The following is an 18,773-nucleotide window of genomic DNA, read 5'->3' as shown; positions in this document are numbered from 1 at the left end:
AAGTAGAAAAAAGTAGTAAGTAGTTACAAAGTTTCTAATTAGCTCAAATGCAAAAGTTGTCCGTGATGAGATTCGAACACACAACCTTTGGGTTGCTAAACTACCCATCCACCCTGATCAACCACCCTATTAGTTTTTGCCTTAACTAACCTGTCTTATGTAACCATACCAAACGTAACATATCATACTAATTTGAGTGTCCCGGATTTACATTTACTATGTTATGTTTAGTCTATGAGACCAGGCTGGTCGGAGGGGAGGGCCAGGGTTGCCATATGCCTGATGTGCCAATGGAGAACAGCTACCCACTCGGCAAAATCTATTGGATTTGCAGAAAGTCATCAACATGAGGGCATTTCGTCTTTTTTTCATGCAACCTAAATCCAATTACATGGTAACAATTTTTGTTGAAAACTAACTCTGAACTGTCGTCTGAGCCCAATGGGTAATAGCTCAGTAAACGTGAGAACAGGGGGAAGGAATAGGATAGTTAGGATAGTAGGATAGTAGTTGTGTAAGTAGAAGTAGTGTGTGGTAGGGGTAATGGTCCCTGTGGTGGTGGTGGTAGGGGTAATGGTCCCTGTGGTGGTGGTGGTAGGGGTAATGGTCCCTGTGGTGGTGGTGGTGGTAGGGGGAATGGTCCCTGTGGTGGAGGTGGTAGGGGGAATGGTCCCTGTGGTGGTGGTGGTAGGGGTAATGGTCCCTGTGGTGGTGGTGGTAGGGGTAATAGTCCCTGTGGTGGTGGTGGTGGTAGGGGTAATGGTCCCTGTGGTGGTGGTGGTGGTAGGGGGAATGGTCCCTGTGGTGGTGGTGGTGGTAGGGGGAATGGTCCCTGTGGTGGTGGTGGTAGGGGTAATGGTCCCTGTGGTGTTCCAATGGCTCCCATGACATGAAATGCTTACCACATACACTTCATCAATACGCCTTTATTTCACACTGGAAAGTGGGAAATGTAAAGGATTATAAAATAATAGCTCTTTATAATAGCTATTTTCAATGAATGACAGCTGGTTTTCTTTTGCTATAACATGCTGCTATCTTGATCTTGGACATTTGAATAGTAAGATGTTAACTAAAACTAGCTTCTAGTAGTATTTACTGACCACATGACCTGACAAGGGCCTCTGAGACCTTAGCCTATAAGGCCAAGAGTTTTCCCTGATCAGATTGCATGGTCAGGAAGAACTCTGGTCCCTATAACAAATACACTCTAACTTGCAGGACAAATACCCTCTCTCTGACCAAGGAGCCCACTCTGCCAGCACAGGGGGCCACTCTATGGCTTTAGAGAGAAGGGGAGGAGGGGATGGATGAAGAGGGGAGTGGTGGGCGGGGACAGGGAGGGGGAGTCATACTAAATGCAAAAGAAACATGGAGATTTAATCACCACAATGGATTTGGAGTTCTGTTTATGAAAATCACCAGCGCAGGAAAATAGCTCTGGTTGCAGTAGAGATGCTATAAAGATATGCATACTGAGTCTAAGAGAGAGGCCAACATTACCATAATACTGGAATAATCACCTCAATTACTCCTACTAGGCAGAGAGAGAATGGCTGGAACAATATGAGGGGTTCCGGTTAGCATTCGGTTAAAAGGTCAACCATCACTCAGATATATGAAATATCGTTACACATTGGAAATGAGAATGCTGTGAGGTAGGCTACATAACCTTCTACAGTTAGGCACAGTGCATTTGAGGTCTTCGCTTGTCGCAATTGTAATGGGTGTGATGATGTGCTAAGGACCATTGGCAGTACATTGAGCCATTTGACCTGTGCTCTTTCTCCTACCCCTTAGCTCTCTTTAAAACAGCATCAGTAGGGTCCTCTCCTCTGTCTTCAACTCAGTCCCATTCACATCACTCAGAATAACCCATGATAACACTTGCCCTGGGGCTCTGTATTACATAACCTTGTTGAAGTATGGAGCCACAGACACATATATCACAGATGTAATAAAGCCTGTTATTACATTAGGTTATTATTACATTAGATTACAACTGATGAAATATATTGCAGCATGGAAGACCAATGGAGAAGTCTGAAGGCAAGAGCTTATGTTGAAATTAGATTTGTTTGTTGTTGTTGAGAAACAGCCATTGCGAAAGCATGTAACGTCAGTGTCTGTTGGGGCCCCTCTATGCTTGTACGTCAGCATAGGACATTTGAATACAGTTACTCAACAATGAGGTTACCCAGGACCCAGGATGATCCTGACACGTCAGACAGACACGGGAACAAATACATAATTCATATGTGAGGTCATGATTATCCCTCCATCCCTGTCCAACGCAAATGTTGTATGCGAGAGTGAACTGCTAACTTGATAATGACTATATTACAGCCGGTGATATCACTTCACTGTTTTTGGCACAATAACAAATAATACGTTACAATTACGCGCAAGGTTGATGCGTCACAGAACTTATCAGGTACACAACTTACCACTCGCATTCTTCCCACAAATGAGGTGTTGATATTGCTGCAGGAACCCCCATAACTCCGAGTCGTTGTTGATGGCCTGTTCGAGGGACTCGACTGTGAACTTAGGGATCCCATTATCTTTTTCCACGAGTGCGCTGCGCAGTGCCCGTGCGTACACCTCTCGGAAAAGACTCTCCATGCACCCTGTCAGGTAGATGGCCGCGTGCTCGTGGATCCTCACCGCAACCCGGCTGTCCACCATCCACCTGAAGAACTTCCCCACGTTGAAAATGAGTCCGCACCGGAGCGACTTTCCGCGGCTGAACTTGTCCTCGGTGCTCATGTTGTACATGGACAATGCACTGAGTGCCGCTGTGATGCAGTTCACAGAGACAGTCCAAGACATGACAACCTTAACGGCACTTTGAATCTCATATTTGGTGCATTTGGCATAGCGCAAACTCAGGCGCTGCGCTTCCTTCGCGACCCTCACGAGCGCACGGCTGATGAGGACCGAGAGCCTAGCCAGGATCTCCTGTGACACGACCCCTAGTCTCAACTCTTCGTCCTTGTTTAGTGCGCTCTCTACTTCCCCGAGGCTCCATGGCACGTCCTCTAGCTCGGGTAGTTTAGCGCACTGTCCGAAGCACTCCAGGTTCTCGGCGTCTTCGACCAGGATGGTGTTGACAGTGTCTAGGCTGTTGTGGCGACTGTGCATGGAGTCAGTTAAATGCCAGAAATTCGCCCCATGCGCATACGGTATATGTGCCTCGGAACAGCACAGTGAAGCACTGGAAGACCTGAAGGAGTCCGCTGCTCCACCATAACCCGAATCAAGCGTCAAATCCTCCAGGGTCCTCGTAACTGACTTATTACTACTCCTTGCCATAACTGCACCTCATACTGTAAAGAGGGCTTTGGAATTAATGGCACAAAACGTCGCCTAATAAAATAAAATTAATGCAATTAAAGCCCTAGTGCAATGTATTCTGAAGAGTAAACCTTTTATCCTGTTGCCTTCATTGAAAAAACATCAACTTGCTATTCCCCAGTCCAAACTAAAACTTCAAAGTCGTTGCATCGTAGCACTTCGTGCAGCTAGTGGTCTGTATTTTACGCAGTAAGAGCCTGATAGATGGAGGCGGGGCTATGGAGAATGGAGCGCTTTAAACGGCCAATACACTCTCGGGAAAACTGAGTTTTTGAATTAGGACCGCCTCCAACTATTAATTTACATTAGGCTACTCAGTTCAATGTACAGCCCATAGGAGAAGTGAATATTAAGTACATATAGAATTATTTTTAATGTAATATTCTTAATTTTTTGTTATCTTATATTGGAAAATATAACTTCATAAAATAAGCTATGGTCGAGTTCCCCTGCATCAACCAATGGTTGCGTGCTACTTCATCGGTTGTGTCATTGACTGACAGATTGATATAATATATGACGTGGGTAGCTTATACCTAAAATACCTATCCAAGTGTTGTAAGATCTGGCATGCATCTGCCTGGGCAGAGGAACACCACAGTCCTTTCATTTGCTGTAATTTGAACATGAGTTCAAACATCATTGCTAATGGTCTGATTCTAATGGACTGGATAAACTGGATAATGTGGTTATCCACATAGTGCAGCAAATGTGTCATTCTATGGATAGTTAAGTCCCTTATATATTTTCTTCTGGCAGTAATGATGGTAACATGACTCAAGACTATTAATAATGGATGACATGCATAATGTATCCCCTCTCTGTGGTCTGCGTCCCTTACATGGAGATAGCGAGAGCTCATTGATAGGAAGACATCTGCATTCTTTGTCAAGGTCGTACGTTATACTGCATCAAATGCTAAAGATGCATCATTTGATTGACTGTGTGTGTGCGTGTGTGTATGCGCACGCGCATGTGTGTGGTTAGAGCCTTTGACAGGCTGAAAATTATAATTTTACAGGCACACACAAACTGCATGTATAAGAGAGAGGGAGAAAAAGAGAGAGAGAGCGAGAGAGGTTGGTTACCCTGTACATAACATATTGTGAATGTCAACATGTGTAACAACAGAAAATGTCCCTGAGCTGATTGATAGCCCTATGCCATAGATAGCTTTGGGTGCATCTTAATATCACCTTTCTCCTGAAGTGTACATTCCCACAAATGTAAAAGCATTGGATTGGTTGATGCATGGGCTAGTGGGATGTTCCACTTGTCCGATGACTCACCCTGAATTTAATTCGGCTGCTCTATCGATCGCTACATACATTCAGTCTGAAACTGCCATCCTAGAAGTCATTTGTGGGACTTCAAAATGAGGGGTGTTGTACAAAACAAATTAATCAGCGATTGGATCATCTCTAACAAATCTAACCAATCAGAGTGTCAAAGTTGATAACATCATCACAGAGTTTCTAAACCCAGAGGCCCAATATTGAGAGAATTCCAGAAACGCTTGAGAAGTTTGAGAAGTCAATGAGAGAAGTGAAAAATGTTTCCTTATTTGTAATTTTTTTCTAAATCTAAAGGCACAACCTAGACTCCAGCCAATGTCTTAAGTAGTTGAAGTTGTTATTACTCCAACCTCATGAGTGACAAACTGACACATTTTAATTTTTGTAAAAAATAACTTTATATCAAAGGAGTGCATTTGATTTGATGGCCTGCACATGCGCAGTTCGATGCGAGGCGACCGTTAGACACGATGGCGTGTTTCTACCGATGAGCTTAGCTAGCCAACGTCGCCATGACATCCCCTACAAGTGTGATTGGGGATTTCTACTGGAGAAGCAGTTTTAGCCTATCTTCATACTGTACTGTCTTTGACGCTATCAGGTTTCTGGGACCAATAAGAACGGGCAGAATGTCTTTGCATTCTAAAAATCGTCGGGGAGGGAGGCAAATCCAGACTCATCGTGGAGAAGCGTCACTTGGCCGTAGCGATGTGGAAGCGTAGCCAGGCAAATGTTCCACCATATTTCTTATACCAGTCATTTCCTTTCAAATCAGTGAGGGGAAGTAAACCAGTGCACACTTTGGAAGGAAAGAGAGATAATTGGGACATAGACTTTCTCAACTAACTTTAATTGGTCCTGATATGGGGCACTGTTGACATCTGTGGGATTGAACACACACACACACACACACACACACACACACACACACACACACACACACACACACACACACACACACACACACACACACACACACACACACACACACACACACACACACACACACACACACACTCAGACACACACACACACACACACAACAGTCAACTCTGTTGTTCTATTATATACTATTTATTCAACTGCAGACCAAGACACTACTATCCACTTTATATTTCTATACAGTCTATTATTACGATGCATACTACCGCTTCTATTACTTGTTCTTTTTTCCTTGACTCTTTTTATTGTTATTATTGACTGATGTACTGCATTGTTAAAGATCTAGCACATAAGCATTTCACTGCACCTTTCCCACCTGCTGTAAACTGTGTATGTGACAAATTACATTGATTTGATTTTAATTTGATTGAGGAGAGTATTGTTGGTACATTTTGTGCTGAAGTTGTGTGCTGCTTATCCCTGGAGCAACACTGAACCCTGGTGCTCAGTTTGCAAACCTCAATCATTATGTCAAAGATCTAGCCTCACCATACATTTCCAGACTAGGAAGACTTAGGCTACTATAAAGAGATTCCCTTATTATTTTACATATTCAAAGTTCACACAGTCATGTTGTCATTGAACTTTTCCTTCATAAAATGATTATCAACTATACTATACGCAGCCTAATGTATGCTACTAAAGATGGTGTGTTGTTATTGCATATTACAATCTAGTGTCTAGATATTCAAACTGCATGTTTCCTCACCCAACTACCCACCCATCCCTTGTCTCATGAATAAAAACTACTACAGTTTGTAATTGTTTCACACAATCATCATCCACATGATGTTTTCACACCTCATGCTTCAGGACAATGTAATTAAAGTGTAAGCCCTACTAATGCAATACTGTGTGACAATTCGTTGCTTCTTTTAAGGTGTTTAGGCTACCTTATGATCTTTGCTGATACGTTTTTGATTGAAATCTGATCACATCTGAAATTCTGCATCTGAAATTCTGCATGCATAATATCTAGGCAAGAATAGTTATTTGGTTTGAATCCATTTTGAAATGACGGCATTTTAACGTAAATACATAGTGGTACATAGTCTCAACACAGAGAATTTGACATTCATCACATGCATAGACCTGTGATGGTGATGGGTTGCCCACTAGGCCTACAGATTCACTTGCATAATCATTTTTTTTTAGTACACGTGTTCATCCGGGTCCTGCGTAACTAATCATGACGCGGGAAGGCGGCACACATTTTTATCAACAACATCCAAAATAAGATCGATATTCAGACTATGGTGTTTAAAGTAAGCTGTAAATAACTTGTTAAACATAAAATATTGTGTTGTGTCGATATTTACCGTGTATAAATGATGCCTGTGGAAAAACACAAGATAGGAGTAAGCACACTACAGAAACGTGAGCGAGCAAACGTTACATAACTGGTGACATTGACCAATCAGATTCGTTCATTCTTATCCGCGTATCTCTTTGGGTGGAGTCGTTGTCAAAGAAAGTTAATTTCAACAGGGAACATTTTCTTTGAATATGGGAATACATTCAAGTGATAGTGGAAGACAGTTTCATTTCTCATTAAAACGCTCTACCTACTGTACTTTAGTTCACTCGCTCGCGCTTACTGAACCAGCGCTCTTCTTCCTTATCTGGAAAATAGCTAGATACGACAACGCAATTATACATTTTCGAGCTTCTAGGCTAGCCAGCAGGTCGAACATCGTTTTTAACAGGTTAATAAATAAATATTATAACATTACATTATAAAACCATCTAGGCGACAGAACCGAAACGTAGTTTGGGCATGCAAGGGCTATTGTTTTAGCTCCTACGCGTTTTGTTTTGACATCAGCGCTATAACCAACGGTTCGAGTCGTGGACATAACTAGAAGAGACAGCAGGTGAAATGGTCGGCAACACGATCCACTGGTTCAGGAAGGGACTGCGGCTCCACGACAACCCCTCTCTAAAGGAGTCTATCCGGGGAGCGGACACCCTTCGCTATGTTTACATCCTAGACCCCTGGTTTGCAGGGTCCTCCAACGTGGGAATCAGCAGGTGGAGGTAGGGGTCCTAATAGTAGAATGCACAAGGTGCAATTTCATAATTGGGTAGTGCATCATCAGTTCCTCTTGTCATGTTAGTCATTGCATACCTTAGAGAGATATTTATAACTTGTCAGAAATGTCCAGAGCAACTAGCCCATGTCAGCTAATGTTTTTTTAATGTACTATTTTTGTTTAACTGCAACATTTTATTTGCACCCCATGACAACATTTATAGAATTGCAGGAAATACGCTTTAAGCTTGCAAAATTCTTTCAATTCTCACAGTTTCCCATAGAAAGCGTTTGGGAACCTCTGTATTAGAGGACGTGTTTTAATTGAGTGGCTCGTATTGCACTCACCCAACACAGATTTGTTTACCGCAGATGTAGGTCACACAGGTCCCTGCTTTTTGCATTGCCACATTTGTGAATTTGCCTAGGGGCTCTGATGGATCCATCATGGTTTCCTTTTTGATAGATTATGACCTTGTGGGCATGCCAGACGCCACTTATGCACATTTGGTCAATAGGTTAAGGAAAACCAAATCTGGGTTATCATAACACCAGAAGGAGGAATCCTAGTGCTGTAGGTGGTTATGAATGACAGTGTGTGTGGTGTACCGCTTAGGCAGGAAAGTAGGGCTTTCCTAGCACCACACTTATGCACACAGTTATAGTAAATATTGACTGTCAATTATTGCATTACAAGTACACCTGTGTGCCACACAGGAAACAAGGGCATTCCAGGGCACCAAGGACTGTTGATTACTGATTTACCTTGGATTCCCTCCCTTTCATTTAGCCCACATACTATGCTGCTTTAGTTTGGCCACTTATAAGAATGTTCATTTAAAGCATAACCTCCTGTTTAGAGCAAGAGAAGGGGAAAATGACCTGACTGCATTACCCATGTCGAAAACATCCCTGTACGCAGGGTATTCTCAGTAGTTTCTATTACCATCGAGAGAGTAGGCCTACATTTCAGCAGGGTTTAAGAACATGCATAGCAGTAAGGATTATGTAAGTCCCCCTCCCCATCCTGGCTGAGTGCGGGCAGGCATTGGAAATGGGGCACTGTGTCATTGGGGTGGTTATGACATTCTGCTCTCCAGTCCTCGCAGCTTTGACCTACATTCAACCCACTGCTCAACCCCACTTCCTCCTGAGAACTAGCCTCCTCTTATAGTAGCTGCCCTATTAGCCGGTGATTGAGCCAGGCAGCTCACATAGCTTTACCAGCCAGAACAGAATGGCATAGGCTGTCCTAGCTATAAGAAATAACACTTCTCCTCTGGGACCAGCACCAGCCTGCTGGAATATATATAGGCCTAGTCAATATAAAGTTCCCAGTGTGTGTAGTCTGCTCCAGGTGAGTGGCACAACTGAGTCTCAGATGGGATTTAGCCTACCCAGCAATGTTCACTTTGTGGTCACTGTGCATTACCCTGCTGTTCAAGCGTATGCATGATGATGACATTGCTTGCAGGGCCGCTAGTCATCATATGTTGCATAATAGGTTATATCACCTTTTCAGAGATCATATTGTAAACCCTGCTGCTTGTGATAAACGCTCTACCAAACCTGTTTCATTCAAGTTCCAAGTACAGCATTCACTGTGTGAATGGAGGAACGCAACACAAAACGAGGACACCATTCTCAGATAAGGGTTTGGATGAAGTGATGCCTCCTTAAAGGGACAGTCTAGTCACCCAACACAGAACACAATGTTCAGACAGTCACCCTCTCTTGACTTGGTTGATATCCAAGTTGTCATAACAAATTACACCTAGTTAAAGGAGTAATTTATTGGCTACATGATACAATGATGACTCATGTCATGTTTGCTTCAGCAGGAGTCAATATTATTTTGTGGTCAACACTTCCCATGTAGTTGGAGGATCATATGACAGCAGAATGAGAAGGTCTAAGGTTGGTAGAGGATCAATCAAGCAGTCCTTCCCCATTGGCCCAGGCTTATCACTTATGCTAGTGTACCCACTACCTCGGCAGAGAATGACTGTTCACGTTAGCCAGAGATGTTCTATAATGTTGATACAGGCTTTGTGTTCGCTTACTCAGAAATGTGAGGCATTACAGTTTAAAATCTCCACATTCTAATGAGGGCTTGTAGTTCCACTAGCCATGCTTTGCCAGTTGATGGAGCCATCTATCGTTTTGTTCAACTGTGGACTTTGCTGTGAGCCGAGAGCGCCCTCCTGTTGTCATGTAAATACTACAAGGCTGGGATGGTACAGAGACCTTATTGTTCTACATGACTTACTCACAGCGTAGTATGTTCCATTCAGTCAGACAGATCTTCCACTCAATGTTTCCACTAGGTGTTTTAAATGATAGGCTACCAGCAGAGGAGTTGGCCTATGTAAAATTTAGAGTGCTTTAATAATCTGGTGGTGAAGAACATGTTTTCTCAATAGAATCTCCCTGAATAATGCTCTCTGCACTGAGAGAAGCAGCTGACATTCCCACGATTGCAATTCCTTTCCACTAGCCTTCTTTTTGATTCAATCTCCATTTTACATTCACTTCAAATGCTTTGTTGCAATGATGTAAAGCCCTTTGATATGGTGCAACTCTACTTACCACATGTATTTGAGCCACGGCTCACATGATGGATGTATGGATCATATGTTCACTTGTGCCTAATGAGAGCTGGAACATCCATCATGTGACCTTGGGATAATGACTAAACTAAATACCATAAAACATAATAAAAATAGGCGTCAGTTTTTTTGTGAATCCTGAGCAGGAGGCCTTGTTACACCTGTAGCCTATTTCCTCTCTGATTATATGATCAGATTATTGATCATCTTCTGTTTGATTCCAGGTTCTTACTCCAGTGTCTGGAGGACCTAGACGCCAGCCTCCGTAAGCTCCACTCCCGTCTGTTTGTCATCCGGGGCCAGCCTACTGATGTCTTCCCCAGGCTGTTCAAGGTACAATTAACACTGTCACACTTGTACTGTAGTTGTAAACCATCACACTACCGTATCATAGTTAACCCATCACACTTACAGTACTGCACAGCCACTGTGTACTGTACACGTATGCCTCATAAAAGTACAGTATGCCCCATAGAAATACGGTCTTGTGTGATTAAACTAGTCAGTTACTGTACCGTACTTCCACTGTGTCATATCGTCTCAAATGTCTTGATATACAGTGCATTCGGAAAGTGTTCAGACCCATTGACTTTTTCCGAATTTTGTTACGTTACAGCCTTATTTTAAAAATGATTAAATAGTTTTTTCTCATCAATCTACACACAATACCCCATAATGACAAAGCAAAAACAGATCTTTATACATTTGTGCAAAAAAAAAAAAAAAAAAAGAGAACTGAAATATCAAATTTACATAAGTATTCAGACCCTTTACTCAGTATTTTGTTGAAGCACCTTTGGCAGCGAGTACAGCCTCAAGTCTTTGGTATGATGCTATAAGCTTGGCACACCTGTATTTGGGGAGTTTCTCCCATTCTTCTCTGCAGATCCTCTCAAGTTCTGTCAGGTTGGATGGGGAGCATCGCTGCACAGCTATTTTCAGGTCTCTCCAGAGATGTTCAGTCGGGTTCAAGTCCGGGCTCTGGCTGGACCACTCAAGGACATTCCGAGACTTGTCCCGAAGCCAGTCCCGCATTGTCTTGGCTATGTGCTTACGGTCGTTGTCCTGTTGGAAGTTGAACCTCCACCCCAGTCTGAGGTCCTGAGCGCTCTGGAGCAGGTTTTCATTAAGGATCTCTCTCTACTTTGCTCCATTGATCTTCTCTCGATCATGACTAGTCTCCCAGTCCCTGCCACTGAAAAACATCCCCACAGCATGATGCTGCGACCACCATGCTTCACCGTAGGGATGGTATTGGCCAGGTGATGAGCGGTGCCTGGTTTCCTCCAGATGTGACGCTTGGCATTCAGGCCAAAGAGTTCAATCTTGGTTTTATCAGACCAGATACTCTTATTTCTCATGGTCTGAGAGTCCTTGAGGTGCCTTTTGGCAAACTCCAAGCGAGCTGTCATGTGCCTTTTACTGAGGAGTGGCTTCCACTGTATTCAGTCTTCACTTGATCTGTATATGAACATTAGCATTATTTGAATTCCATGGTATTTTCTATGAACTTCCTACGTGTTCTTTATCTTTAAAGGTTCCCTATTTACCATGGCGTCTGACTGTGGCGCGACTGACCTTGTCTTTCTCTTGACTTCCCAGGAATGGCAGATTAGCCGGCTGTCTTACGAGTACGACTCTGAGCCCTTCGGCAAGGAGCGTGATGCCGCCATCCAGAAGCTGGCCAGCGAGGCCGGGGTGGAAGTCACGGTCAAAGTCTCCCACACGCTCTACGACCTGGACAAGTGAGTGACTCGTACAGATACACGTACACACACACACACACACACACACACACACACACACACACACACACACACACACACACACACACACACACACACAAGGAGTCAAGGAGATCTAGCTACTGTAGTTCCTGGCTGACATATATTAGATCTTGTGAGAATGTTATTACCTTGTTGTTATTAAGTCATCAAGTTGTGCAAATATGCAAACATGATGTATTAGCAACATATTCATAACACTAACATTATAGTTTAATTTATGTGACGCACTAAATTCCTCTCTCTGTCCATGTGTCTCTGTAGGATCATCGAGCTGAACGGAGGCCAGTCCCCTCTCACCTACAAGCGTTTCCAGGTGCTCATAAGTCACATGGATGCCGTGGAGATGCCCGCCGAGACCATCACCGCTGAGGTCATGCGGAAGTGTGCCACGCCCATCAGTGACGACCACGACGACAAGTTTGGCGTGCCCTCCCTGGAGGAGCTTGGCTTTGAGACAGAAGGCCTGGCTACAGCAGTATGGCCGGGGGGAGAGACGGAGGCCCTCACTCGCCTGGAGAGGCACTTGGAGAGGAAGGTGGGAAGGAGTCCCTTCTTTATATCCCACCACTACTGAACCAGTGTGGTGGACACATACAGTACCCGTGTTGGAGTCAATTTTCTTCCTGAAAATGTGACTTTGTTATAGAAAAATTCCTTTATTTCCTGAACTTAGTGTGTCATGTGCCTGTGAGATAGACGGGTTTCACTGGGGTCCTGACTCAAACCCTAACCCTCTATGTTCCAGGCGTGGGTGGCCAACTTTGAGCGTCCCCGGATGAACGCCAACTCCCTGCTGGCCAGCCCCACGGGCCTCAGCCCCTACCTCCGCTTCGGCTGCCTCTCCTGTCGCCTCTTCTACTTCAAACTCACTGACCTCTATAGGAAGGTTAAGAAAAACAGCTCTCCGCCCCTCTCACTTTATGGCCAACTGTTGTGGCGTGAGTTCTTCTACACTACGGCCACCAACAATCCCTGCTTCGACAAGATGGAGGGCAACCCTGTGTGCGTGCAGATTCCCTGGGACCGCAACCCAGAGGCGCTGGCCAAGTGGGCCGAGGGGAGGACAGGGTTCCCCTGGATCGACGCCATCATGACCCAGTTGAGGCAGGAGGGCTGGATCCACCACCTGGCCAGACACGCTGTGGCCTGCTTCCTGACCCGGGGAGACCTGTGGATCAGCTGGGAGGAGGGCATGAAGGTAGATACTGGGGCATGGGGAGAGAGGAAATCTGATGTATGTATGTATGTATGTATGACTGTTTATCGTTGTTCTGTTTGTATCTCAGCATGTGTGTGTTTATGTACCTGTCAGGTATTTGAGGAGCTGCTGCTGGATGCAGACTGGAGTGTGAATGCAGGCAGCTGGATGTGGCTCTCCTGCAGCTCCTTCTTCCAGCAGTTCTTCCACTGTTACTGCCCCGTGGGCTTTGGCAGGAGGACAGACCCCAACGGAGACTACATACGGTGAGAAGATCTTCCCTGCACCTAGTTGTCCACTGCTAATTTTAACCAGTGTGGTACACTGTAATAGACCTTAGTGTTTTATTTCACCATGCCTGTGACAAGGCATGTAGAACATGCAGAAAACCATGACAAACAATTCTGTATACGACCTGCTGGACCACAATGTCTCATTATACACTCCATAGGGTTTTAATGAGATTTTCATGCTGTAGCAACTAGAAATGTCATGGGAAATGTGTTTTATTATTGTTCATTTCAGAAGTCACCATGGTCCTTTTTTAAACAGTCTTTTCTCCATTTGTTTTTTCCAGGCGCTATCTTCCCATACTGAAGGGCTTCCCGGCCAAGTACATCTACGACCCCTGGAACGCACCCGAGAGCGTGCAGAAGGCGGCCAAGTGCGTGATCGGTGTGCACTACCCCAAACCCATGGTGCACCACGCCGAGGCCAGCCGCCTCAACGTGGAGAGGATGAAGCAGATCTACCAACAGCTCTCCTGCTACCGCTACCGCGGCCTGGGTGAGCACAGAGCGCATGACCTGCTGAATGTACAGCTAATCGCTTTGAAGTCCGCTTCAAATCAGCTATTTTCAGACACTAACAATTTCCATGATAAGCTATTCACAAAGTGTCAGAGTAGAAGTTTTGCCTTTTTAAATATAATGAATAAAAGTGGGGGGGATCAGCACTCCTACTTTGAAATTGATTGTGAATACAGTGACTTTGTTTTCTTTTATATTGTTATGTTACCATTATCAATGATTATTTATGGGGCTGAGGTGTGGTAGACTGACTGTCCAACTCTGTCTCCATTTCACAGGGCTGCTCGCGACAGTGCCTGCCAATCCTAATAACAGTGGACACGGTGCAGGGGTCATGACGGGTCCAATGCCAGGGCCCTCCACTGAAGAAATCCAGAATGAGGGAGCCGCTCAAGCAGGTAACAATCCTCCTTAGTTCCTTCCTTGACTGCCACAGAGAAACTGGGATTTTTCCAAAGATCAGTGTTAACCTTATCTACACTGAGATTGACTGCGACTTCATCAATCTCTGATATGGGCTGTGACATGGGTGGGAAAGGTGTGTCATGTGATAGTACTTGTCAGGCATGATGTTACTAAGGATGATAATAAAAGGTTGCAGATTGGAATAGGCTTTTAATTGACCTCCCTGATGGAACAAAGGGTAGATCAGAATAGTAATACCGATCAGAAATTGAAAGGATTAGTCAAAGCAGATGCGTACCAGAAATGTTTGCATTTTTCCATAACCAATTTCATAGGGAAATAATCAGATTACAGTTGAAGTCAGAAGTTTACATACACCTTAGCCAAATACATTTAAACTCAGTTTTTCACAATTCCTGACATTAATTCATAGTAAAAAGTCTCTGTTTTAGGTCAGTTAGGATCACCACTTTATTTTAAGAATGAAATGTCAGAATAATAGTAGAGTGATTTATTTCAGCTTTTATTTCCTCATCACATTCCCAGTGGGTCAGAAGTTTACAACCTCAATTAGTATTTGGTTGCATTGCCTTTAAATTGTTTAACTTGGGTCAAATGTTTCGGGTAGCCGTCCACAAGCTTTCCACAATAAGTTGGGTGAATTTTTGCACATTCCTTCTGACAGAGCTGGTGTAACTGAGTCAGGTTTGTAGGCCTCCTTGCTTGCACATGCTTTTTCAGTTCTGCCCACAAATTTTCTATAGGATTGAGGTCAGGGCTTTGTGATGGCCACTCCAATACCTTGACTTTGTTGTCCTTCAGCCATTTTGCCACAACTTTGGAAGTATGCTTGGGGTCATTGTCCATTTGGAAGACCCATTTGCGACCAAGCTTTAACTTCCTGACTGATGTCTTGAGATGTTGCTTCAATATATCCACATCATTTTCCTTTTTCATGATGCCATCTATTTTGTGAAGCGCACCAGTCCCTCCTGCAGCAAAGCACCCCCACAACATGATGCTGCCACCCCTGTGCTTCATGGTTGGGATGGTGTTCTTCGGCTTGCAAGCCTCCCCCTTTTTCCTCCAAACATAACGATGGTCATTATGGCCAAACAGTTCTATTTTTGTTTCATCAGACCGGAGGACATTTCTCCAAAAAGTACGATCTTTGTCCCCATGTGCAGTTGCAAACCGTACTCTGGCTTTTTTATGGCGGTTTTGGAGCAGTGGCTTCTTCCTTGCTGAGCTGCCTTTCAGGTTATGTCAATATAGGACTCGTTTTACTGTGGATATAGATACTTTTGTACCTGTTTCCTCCAGCATCTTCACAAGGTCCTTTGCTGTTGTTCTGGGATTGATTTGCACATTTCGCACCAAAGTACGTTAATCTCTAGGAGACAGAACGCATCTCCTTCCTGAGCAGTAAGACAGCTGCGTGGTCCCATGGTGTTAATACTTGCGTACTATTGTTTGTACAGATGAACGTGGTACCTTCAGGCGTTTGGAATTTGCTCCCAAGAATGAACCAGACTTGTGGAGGTCTACAATTTAGTTTTCTGAGGTCTTGGATGATTTCTTTTGATTTTCCCATGATGTCAAGCAAAGAGGCACTGAGTTAAGGTAGGCCTTGAAATACATCCACAGGTACACCTCCAATTGACTCAAATTATGTCAATTAGCCTATCAGAAACTTCTAAAGACATGACATTTCCTGGAATTTTCCAAGCTGTATAAAGGCACAGTGAACTTAGTGTATGTAAACTTCTGACCCACTAGATTTGTGATACAGTGAAATAATCTGTCTGTAAACAATTGTTGGAAAAATTACTTGTCATGCACAAAGTAGATGTCCTAACCGACTTGCCAAACTATAGTTTGTTAACAAGAAATTTGTGGAGTGGTTGAAAAATGAGTTTTAATGACTCCAACCTAAGTGTATGTAAACTTCTGACTTCAACTATATATGATATAACATTTCTATTATCATTGATTTTGATTCAGGCAGAGGACAGGTCGTTGTGAAGCGTCGCAATGAGGACCTCACACCGGGCTGTAGCAACAAGGCCCGGAGGCAGACCAGCAACTAGTGCCTGAAGAGGAGAAGAAAGAGGGGATTCCAGCCACTCTGCTCTCCAGCAGAATTGACCAGCGCCTCAACGTTGCGTTCTCCTTCTCTGACTCGTCAACTCTACAGAAGCACATCTACCTCAGTTATGTGAGCAGCAGCAGGAATGGAGGAGGAGAGAAGGCTGTAAGCATTCCACAAACTTTGCCAGCTTTCTGTGAAGTCAGCCGGCTAAATGGAACATCCGACCACATGATGCCCAGAGAACTAATGGTTTGTGACCTTCTGTCTCTGTGGAGAATCTCAAACCCACAGCTCAAATCACAAGTCCACAGTGACACTGTCCCCAGTGTTACTAGAGGGAGGTAATGGTGTCTCACAAGATGACTCTCTTTAACATGCACACCACCAAACTGTCTTGAAAAGAAGTGTTGTGCATCCATGTTCTTTGTATTAATTATAGTGATGCCAAGTTATATTTGCTGAAAGAACACTGGGTGGTGGCTGTGTTTGAGCCTGAGGTCATGCTATGTGCAGTATAATATACAGTCTTAGCCATTGGGAATGGAATCAGCCTCAAGCTGATAACACGATTACCCAACCTGGAATTGTCAGGTCAAATGACCCTAGTTATTCTATGGGGTATAATGCCGCCTTCAAGTGCTGTCGGATATTCAGAAATCAAAGGTTCTGAGGAGCATTTAAAGGCAGCAGAAGTGCATAATACATTTTGTAAACTAATTTCTTTATTACCCTTTTGTAAATGTTTTAAGGGAATTATATAACCCTTTCTGTATATAAGTGTGTGTGTGAATGATTCAACTCAGTTTGTACAGTAATAATTTGATATAGCATGTTTTTGTTTTCTTTTTCTTGTAACCCAATTGTTATTTGTGTGTGAAGACTGACAAATTGACTGTTCTTTATGTATCTGTAGTAAAAGGTAAAAAAATGAACACTGGCTCAAAGTAATATTTATTTTAGTGTAATGGTTTGCTTATGGCATGCACATGCAAATATTGGTTGTCTTAAGTTCAATGACCAACTCAGTGGCCGTGTCGTTAGTGTCAACCCAGACATTGGAAGGTTGTGAGTTCGATACATGGCCAAGGTCATACCAAAAATGTGACTGCTTGGCACTCAGCATTGAGATAAATTAGGGGTAAGGCCCTGCAATAGACTAGCGTCCTGTACATGTACATCATGCTGCCTCACGCTACAGAAATAGGAGCCCGGCTCCAGCTCGCACAAGGCTACTTACTTTACAACTTAAGTTCAATAATAAAAATAGTACAAAGTAAATGCAATGAATGTAAAGTAATAGTGGTGTACCACAGTTTTGCTGGGCCCCTGCAAGGTTTGAGCAAGGGATTTTTTGGGGGGGTGACTTCCTATAATGATATACATTTTACCACAGGCTAAAGAAAATGTTATCTAATCATTCTATTTTACACATATTTCCATAGGGCAGAGAGAAAATGTTGCTGTTTCAAAGCTAATTTCATGCTATTTTGCAATGAGGCTGAGAGGATAGGTTTGCAAAATTCCGGGAAGTTTTACAGCTAATTTCCTGTAATTAAACATTTTTGCCATGTTTTGTGACCTATTCATATGCTACAATATAAACTCAGCAAAAAAAAGAAACGTCCCTTTTTCAGGACCCTGTCTTTCAAAGATAATTTGTAAAAATCCAAATAACTTCACAGATCTTCATTGTAAAGGGTTTAAACACTGTTTCCCATGCTTGTTCAATGAACCATAAAAAAATGAACATGCACCTGTGGAACGGTCATTAAGACACTAACAGCTTACAGACGGTAGACAATTAAGGTCACAGTTATGAAAACTTAGGACACTAAAGAGGCCTTTCTACTGACTCTGGCCTTTCTACTGTGCCCAGGGTCACTGCTCATCTGCGTGAACGTGCCTTAGGCATGCTGCAAGGAGGCATGAGTACTGCAGATGTGGCCAGGTCAATAAATTGCAATGTCCGTACTGTGAGACGCCGAACACAGAGCTACAGGGAGATAGGATGGACAGCTGATCGTCCTCGCAGTGGCAGACCACGTGTAACACCTGCACAGGATCGGTACATCCGAACATCACACCTGCGGGACAGGTACAGGATGGCAACTACAACTGCCCGAGTTACACCAGGAACGCACAATCTGTGAACGCACATCTGTGCTCAGATTGTCTGCAATCGGCTGAGAGAAGCTGGACTGAGGGCTTGTAGGCCTGTTGTAAGGCAGGTCCTCACCAGACGTCACC

The 18,773-nt window shown here is 43.7% G+C and overlaps 2 protein-coding genes across 2 annotated transcripts in view; one reads left to right on the top strand and one right to left on the bottom strand.

Annotated features, from left to right (window-relative positions):
- The window catches only part of btbd11b (BTB (POZ) domain containing 11b), a 141,126-nt gene extending 137,613 nt beyond the window's left edge, over positions 1 to 3,513 (bottom strand). Inside the window, exon 1 of the mRNA XM_039001452.1 lies at positions 2,448 to 3,513. Within this exon, the coding sequence (XP_038857380.1) occupies positions 2,448 to 3,315 (868 nt within the window). The 5' untranslated portion in view covers positions 3,316 to 3,513. The remainder of the gene's footprint in view (positions 1 to 2,447) is intronic.
- A 3,545-nt stretch (positions 3,514 to 7,058) lies between these two features.
- cry1b (cryptochrome circadian regulator 1b) lies at positions 7,059 to 17,460 on the top strand. The gene is made up of 9 exons (XM_039001451.1): positions 7,059 to 7,631; positions 10,460 to 10,568; positions 11,838 to 11,980; positions 12,284 to 12,557; positions 12,768 to 13,220; positions 13,335 to 13,486; positions 13,798 to 14,006; positions 14,308 to 14,427; positions 16,439 to 17,460. Exons 1-9 carry the CDS (start codon positions 7,474 to 7,476, stop codon positions 16,522 to 16,524), a joined length of 1,704 nt encoding a protein of 567 aa, XP_038857379.1. The 5' UTR covers positions 7,059 to 7,473; the 3' UTR covers positions 16,525 to 17,460.
- The last annotated feature ends 1,313 nt before the right edge of the window (positions 17,461 to 18,773 follow it).

This window comes from Salvelinus namaycush, chromosome 9 (genome assembly GCF_016432855.1).
Source record: "Salvelinus namaycush isolate Seneca chromosome 9, SaNama_1.0, whole genome shotgun sequence".
NCBI lineage: Eukaryota > Metazoa > Chordata > Actinopteri > Salmoniformes > Salmonidae > Salvelinus > Salvelinus namaycush.
Note: the sequence above shows the minus strand (reverse complement) of the source record. Positions and strands in the feature narration are given on the sequence as shown.

Excerpts from the sequence above, each read along its gene's own strand:
- cry1b (XM_039001451.1), top strand. The coding sequence starts at position 7,474 with ATGGTCGGCAACACGATCCACTGGTTCAGGAAGGGACTGCGGCTCCAC. Across the intron at positions 7,632-10,459 it reads GTGGGAATCAGCAGGTGGAG|GTTCTTACTCCAGTGTCTGG; the intron begins GTAGGGGTCCTA and ends GTTTGATTCCAG. Across the intron at positions 14,007-14,307 it reads CTACCGCTACCGCGGCCTGG|GGCTGCTCGCGACAGTGCCT; the intron begins GTGAGCACAGAG and ends TCCATTTCACAG.